Genomic DNA, 7770 nt, shown 5'->3' on the forward strand with positions numbered 1-7770 from the left:
TGCTAAATACAAGGATGAAGAGTCTTGAACCAGTCATGATGTGCTATATATATCACTATATTGACACTTACTATGGTACACATTATGTCATTGTATGGTCATATCACCTTGTACTTCGGTATGAGGTGCATTATTAAAAACAAAAACAACAAAAAAAAACTTAAACTGTATTATGGAAAGCAGGAAGTGAACAAATGTAACAGTTACTGATTGTAAAAGTACCAGATGGGGGGGTGGGATTTAATAAGCTTTGCTTCTTCCTACTCCTTTTGGACATTTGGAACTGTGAACTGATTATGGGATGCACTCAATTGTAATCTGATGCATGTTCAAATGAAATAAAACCATAACACTGGTCACTAGGTGGCAGAAATGTTACTATAAGTTTGGTGAGACACACAAGCACCAGCCATAATCACCGGAATAACGGTACGAGGTGCATTATTAAAAAAACAAACACAAAAAAAACCTTAAACTGTGTTATGGAAAGCAGGAAGTGAACAAATGTAACAGTTACTGATTGTGTTACCATTACCAAAATAAGCGTGTGCACAAGAGGCCAAAAATGTGCCTTTAAAATACATGCAATGGCTTCCGAATAATAATAGAGATTGAAACCTCCTCAAATGGAAAACATCCATAAGGAATAAGCTCTAGATGGGTCCTCACAGTCTAGTTGGTAAAATGTGTTAGTTGAGAAGATGCCTCCAGGCAAAACAAGATAGAGCTGACTACATATTTTAGGATATGCTGCGTGTTAAATTGACTGAATAAAGCTTCCTTTTTTTGTTTTTTTTTTTCCCGCAGCTCTGTGACAAAAGCTTTATTCAGGTCAACAGCAAGAGACACCATGCCTGTTAAAAGAGAGCTACTCCGCAGCACTGGGGGTGAATTTAAATCTGTATTGACTAAAAATTAAATATTAAAAAAAAAAACCTTAAACGTGTGATATTTTTAGACATGGAGAAGCCGGCGGCTCTTATATGCGTTGTAGCATTAATTATGTCAAACATTTCACACACTCATCCCTACTTACTATTTAATTCTCCCTTCATAAAAACGCTCCCAGCAATTCTGAGAATCTGTAGTAAAAAGCAGACGTTTCTGCTGCTAACTTCGAAACATTAAATATCGGTGAACAAAAGATACCCAGCGATTTGGAAGTAAAATCTTTTAATCATCGATTTGTCCATTAATAGCCGCAGCTCTAATGAATTTAAATGGAGGATCGGAAGAAACCAAAGTACCCAAGACATCAAGGAACTGGACAACTACTGAAAACAATATTTTAAAATTAAAGACACAATTCACAGGACCCATCAAATTCCAAAATAGTTGTTGATTAATTGGATAATTGATTAATCATCAATTTGTCCATTAATAGCCGCAGCTCTAATGAATTTAAATGGAGGATCGGAAGAAACCAAAGTACCCAAGACATCAAGGAACTGGACAACTACTGAAAACAATATTTAAAAATTAAAGACACAATTCACAGGACCCATCAAATTCCAAAATAACTGTTAATTGGATAATTGATTAATCATCGATTTGTCCATTAATAGTCGCAGCTCTAATGGAGTACGTCTCGGAATTCTTCCGCATGCTCAGTGAGGAACTGATGTTTCTCCATGCATCACATATACTAGATGATTTCTGCAAATTCTCCCCTTTATGTTGATTTATGTAAGTGTCACTCTAAAGCTAATAAACGTCAACACCAGCGATACAACGTTCAAGCCCACCTGCATGCCAAACAGCACACTTGAATATGTAGGAGGCGGTCGGCAGAAGCTGCTTGAGACAAATTTGCTGGATGAACCCTGACAGGACTAATAAGATCTCTCCAGCTTCATCAGCACAAGTTGCCATGCCAACCTGTTACCAGCTCATCCTTAGCCGCAATAAATCCAACCAAGTTATGGACACTCACCGACACGTCAAAGAGCTCCTCTGTGTCATCCAACATATGGACCCTGACGGTGACGTGCCGTCCAGGGGGCATGGCCGGGGGTCTGTGCGCCGGGTCTAGCGTACTGATGCCAAGAGTCTCCGGGGCTCCCAGACGGTGCCCTGCTCTCGACTTCACCGGCTCCGAGTCTGGGTCTGCCATGTTTCGTTCACTGCGCCGCTCGCTTCCTACCCTGCAAAGACGCCACAAAACAGCATCAGTGGTGACGTGCGTTGCAAAATGAGCCGTGCAAGCCCCACCCACTTTGTTCACATTAACACATTAATTGTGAGAGCAGGATTTCCACTCCCTGCTAATGGTTGCCTGTGGGAGAAGCAATTAGGGTGCAGAAATGTTCAAGCATGTTCCTCTTTTTTCGAGGCACAAGTCACACTGAGTTAGAATGATGTGGCATTAGAATTAAAAATTTAGAATTAGAATTTCAAAATCTGAAATTTGGGAGGCCTAAAAGAGAAGTGGTAAAGATACATTTAGATATTTACACATCAAGGACATAAAACACTCAAAGCAATACATTTACGGTGAAGGGCTTAAGCCAAAAATCAGTATACAGATCAAAAAAAGGTGAAACAAAAACAAACAAACTAGTCGCGATTTTTTTCCCTTGAACTTCGAACATTTAGCTTATACAGTGGTGAGCTAATTTATACATTTTAATCTTGTGGCATCTCCTTTACTTTCAGAACTACTACTAGTATTACTCAGTATAACAGTATCATACTAAACTCATCACACAGCAACTTAACAAGCAAAAAGGTATACCTAGTAAATTTACATATGTGTACCATTACAAGTTAAAATGGAAACAAATTGACTTTTTGGGCGGTTAGCGCGCAGACCTCACAGCTAGGAGACCAGGGTTCAATTCCACCCTCGGCCATCATCTGTGTGGAGTTTGCATGTTCTCCCCGTGCATGCGTGGGTTTTCTCTGGGTACTCCGGTTTCCTCCGACATTCCAAAAACATGCTCGGTTAATTGGCGACTCCAAATTGTCCATATGTGAGTGTGAATGGTTGTTTGTCTATATGTGCCCTGTGATTGGCTGGCGACCAGTCCAGGGTGTACCCCGCCTCTCGCCCAAAGACAGCTGGGATAGGCTCCAGCACCCCCGCAACCCTTTAATAAGGTAGAAAATGAAGGAAATTGACTTTTTTAGTTTTTCTATAATGCATTGTGTCATTCATTGGTACCTGGGCAAAGGGCTCCTCTGGTGGACAGAGGCAGCATTGCAGTGCTATGCATTTTCTTTGCTGATTGTCATGCAATTAAATGCTCTGCTCAGGATTAATATCGTTTTTTTCCCCATTTTGAGCCCGTATTGGTACATATTTGTATATTAGATATACCTTTTGAGTGTTAAGCTGCTGTGTGATGAGTTTAGTGTCAGACTGTTAAATCACGCAATGACCTCCTGTCATTTCCGGGTTGACAAGCTCTTCCTGAGTTTTTTTCATGATTGGCTGCTGGTCTGGTTTTTCCTCTAAATTTAGCCCATGGACCGGAACACAGTAAATGGAACCGTAATGCAAAATTGAAAAGCGCTGCCCGAGAGCATCATTAAATTGGACATAAATCAGAGTTGATGAGTCTGAGTTTGTCCCTACACTTGCAGACACATGATCCACAACCCCCCCCCCCCCCCCCCCACTACTTTCAAAAACCTGTTCAAGACTCCCTACAACACATCCCACCTATCCCTGAAGCCGTGTCGCCTTATTGGATTCCCTCCTCACTGCACATTCCAGCTGACTGTCGTCATCCTGTGGCGTCACCGACGGAGTGGCGCGTCCGGGTGCTGCACCTTGTAGCGTGGGCCGCCGTTCAACCGTCGCAAAGGTGCAAGGCTGCTGCCAAGACGTTTTAGGGCGGAAAGCTGGATGAGGTATTGCGAGCGGATCATGTCATTCATTAAGAGGACAGAGGACTTAAATCACGGTGCAATGCAGGTCTGAAGGATGCATAAACCCTGCCACAATGCAACCCAACCTTCTGAGCAGAACCAAGAAGATAAGCGTTTGGACACACGCTACTGCAGCTAAAGTGGAAAATAGGGCAAAAATGTATCATGTAACTAAAAAAAAGCTCAAATGTTGATACTAATAACTACTAAAAACACAAATATGTCTTAAATATACTGTGTGTATTATGTATTTTTTTAAAGGGGATCTATCATGCTCATTTTTTGACCCTTTATATTGAGTTGTGGTCTCCTATAGAGCAGCTACACACAATAACCCACACAGACAACCTTCTAGATCTTCCAAAATCTACACCAAAACGGCCTGTTTTATTTTATTCATACATGCTTTGTAACTATGAACCATATAAGGAAGTCCACCCCTCTGTGACATCACAAAGGGACAGTTTTACCACGCCTTTTGAAACCGAGCATTTTGAGCCATCCGAAACTTCTTTCATGGCTCACTTCCAAATGAGCAAACCTTATTATCTGAAACTTTGGCATCATTTAACACGAGAATACAACATTCTAACTACATTTATATGTCAGAAAAGTGGAGAAAGCATAGTAGGTCCCCCTTAAATTACTGTTTAAATATCAAAACAGCTAGCATTAATAGGCAAAAACAAGTCAAAAAAACAGTGAACTACAAGTACAAGCTGGAACTATTCATGTCAGCACACTCCTATTGAAAAGCCAGCATTTCAAGAAATGCTGCAAACGTTTCACAGTGCAGATTGCATACATAAAAAATACATGTGACAAAAGCCAATTCCATTAAAGTAGTGGTTTACATGGGGCTGCACAGTAGTAGAGTGGTTAGCACGCAGGCCACACAGCTAGGAGACTCAAGTTCAATTCCACCTTCGCATGTTCTCCCCGTGCATGCGTGCGTTTTCTCCGGGTACTGCGGTTTCGTCCCACATTCCCAAAACATGCTAGGTTAATTGGCGACTCCAAATTGTCCATAGGTATGAATGTGAGTGTGAATGGTTGTTTGTCTATATGTGCCCTGTGATTGGCTGGCCACCAGTCCAGGGTGTACCCCGCATCTCTCGCCTGAGGACAACTGGGATAGGCTCCAGCACCCTCGCGACCCTCATGAGGAAAAAGCGGTAGAAAATGAATGGATGAATATATTCTCATTTCTTCTTATTATGTCTATTATATTGGGCAATATTAGTGTAACGATTACTGTGGGGATGTTATTTAATGTCTTGAGGTCTCTAATAATGGTAAAAGCTGTATTTAGAAGGTAAGATAAATGAGAGACGACTATACTGCACCTAATAAGATGTTGTATTAATAAATATGTGGATGGACTAGGGCTGCACGGCGCGCAGGCCTCACAGCTAGGAGACCCGAGTTCAATTCCACCCTCGGCTATCTCTGTGTGGAGTTTGCACATTCCCCCTGTGCATGCGTGTAGAAAATGGATGAATGAATGATATATATACGATCTAAAAAAAATGTTGACAATAATATCATATAGCATCTGCATTGTTTTGTGCCTCATGATACACCAAATAAACATTATTATAAAAATAAAACCTATTTGTTCATTGTTTATTCATGTAAATCTATAATTCTTCTCTATAAAAATTATTTTTTTGGGTGCTAATATTTTTGTTTTTTTTTCAACCACACACATTTGAAAGCCAACGCAGGTGAAAGGAAGTGCTGTGAAAGTGCGGCACACCCCCTCCTGCATTTGACGACCATAACTGGCCTGATGTTCTGGTCAAGGCCAATGACTTCCTGTGTTTGACTGCAGTACAGGCTGCACCTTGTTGCTTGGTGTCATAAAGCCAAGCGACCTTGCTGCATGAAAAAGCCAATTGGGTAGGGGGGCGAGGGGCTTATACAGAGCCCATGAGTGTGTTCCAGGGTGAATGACCCTGCCTTTGAACATGTTTGTTTGAAATTCCCCACAAGTGTGTTAAGGTGGAGCTGTAAAAGCCGGCTTCCAGAGGTTGGAACAGTACTTGCTCTGTGTGGTAAGGAGCAAAAAACACAAGGGTTCCCTCAGTGAGGGCCAACACCACACAGCTGGAATCTTTTAGGCCACAGGCCCTTCTGCATCCATGCAAACAGCTGTGCCACCATGGAACCGCAAAATCTCCTAATTTCCACAACAGCATCTATCAGTCACTCATACTGGGCGTGGCTGTGAGAAATTCCCATGGGATTTGGAATACCGGGTATCAAACACCTTTAGATGTCATTCAATGAAGAATGAAGACATGTTGCTTTGCAATGTAGGTTAATGGAGCAGACTGGTGCAACGCTCAGCATATTCGCAGCCAGCACTGGACTCACCTGGCCTGATTGTGCAACCCGGATTACCAGTGGAAAAGGCTACATTTCGCTGCATGTTCACGACAGCTGCGGCAGATACCGCGCATTGCAAAACATCGTGGTGGTCACTTTGCTTCCCACGAAAGCCAACATAGGATGACGACACAAACACGCAAGACTTAACCCTAATCTCCTCAAACAAGTTGGATCACTTCCTTCAAGAGCACACGGGACTTGGTAAGATGGATTCTTACCCGTTTTTTTTCTCCTAGAAAAGCGTCGCTTTTACTCCGCACCTCTGGATTCCCCCAGCGGATTCAAAGTGTAACATGGGCGTCCCGCGGTGGTCAAAGAACACGGGTCACACGGTCCAGGTGACTTTTAGGTGCTGCTCGGACCGGAGTAGAGACTTTTTGCGGTCGCCATGGCGGAGCCGGGCACAAACGAGATTAGAGCCGAGAGAGAGCGAAGCAGTCGACTCTCTCCCCGGTGCCTTCAGTCTGAATGAAGGCGGTGCAGCGCCGCCACCAGCCCCTTCTGAGGCGCTGAAGATGCTACACTGCCACCTAGCGGAAAAGACGGGGATTACATCACTTCTGGGACAGGAGACTTCCACTCTATGCTAACAGCTGCACGTGCCTTTACAAATGTAATAATCATGGACGACATTTTAATTTCAAATGTCAAACCTTTGTAGTTTTTGGCTGGTGCTAAAGCATGTAGCGTAACATTATCGCCCAGTTCTGTTATGGTTATTCAACTTCCCTTCGACTCAATACCACCAATTTTACATTCATTTTTAAAATACATGTTCAAATATACCTCATTTACATAACATTTTACCGCGTTTTCGAGTCAAAATAAGCAGAAGTTCAGAATAAATTTTGACTAAAGGCCTACAAATGAATGGATAGGTGATTTCAAATATATATATATTTCAAATATTTCGAGGAAAAGCGGTAGAAAATGAATGAATAACCACCCAGCACCACCAAGTGGTGGTTTGGTCAAATTGACCCGGAAATATCATAGGAGGGGACAAATTGGGGACGGCCAATCATACGTTAGCATGATCTGCAAGAGCCAATCAATGTGCTCGTGGGCTATCTACACGGAAACAGCTTCAGCTTGAGCAGCCGTTTTCCGCTTGGTCCTAATGCTAGCTTAGCATTGTAGCAAAAAAATTAATACTTCTAAAAGTGTCCCCATGTTTTTTTAATGGTGTTTCAAACAGTACTGTCTGCAGTACACGTAACTCTTAATTGGCAAACATGATATATAAAATTTGGCATTGTAAAATATATTTTTTAAAATTTTGTCTTGTTAATGCTGTATTATGCAAATGTCTTTACTGTTATACTGCATAAAAATATGACAAAAATACTGAACCTCAATCTTTGTTAGCTTTCTGTGAAATCTTGTGCATCTCCTGGGGACTAAGCTTCCCCTGAGAGACCAACATTGGCACAATGGTTCAGAAATGTGAGAAATAACAGTCAATCCCTCGTTCTGATGCTCCATGATTGAAGATTCTGGTGA

General features: G+C 42.0%; 1 protein-coding gene across 1 annotated transcript in view; it reads right to left on the minus strand.

The window, feature by feature from the left end:
• Window positions 1-6925, minus strand: part of LOC131135385 (FERM, ARHGEF and pleckstrin domain-containing protein 1-like) — a 64594-nt gene extending 57669 nt beyond the window's left edge. The window contains exons 1-2 of the mRNA XM_058081137.1: window positions 6486-6925; window positions 1934-2144 (exon numbers count right to left, since the gene is read on the minus strand). Coding sequence (XP_057937120.1) covers window positions 1934-2113 — 180 coding nt within the window. The 5' untranslated portion in view covers window positions 2114-2144; window positions 6486-6925. The remainder of the gene's footprint in view (window positions 1-1933; window positions 2145-6485) is intronic.
• Between the last annotated feature and the right edge of the window lie 845 nt (window positions 6926-7770).

Source organism: Doryrhamphus excisus, chromosome 9, assembly GCF_030265055.1.
Source record: "Doryrhamphus excisus isolate RoL2022-K1 chromosome 9, RoL_Dexc_1.0, whole genome shotgun sequence".
Lineage (NCBI taxonomy): Eukaryota > Metazoa > Chordata > Actinopteri > Syngnathiformes > Syngnathidae > Doryrhamphus > Doryrhamphus excisus.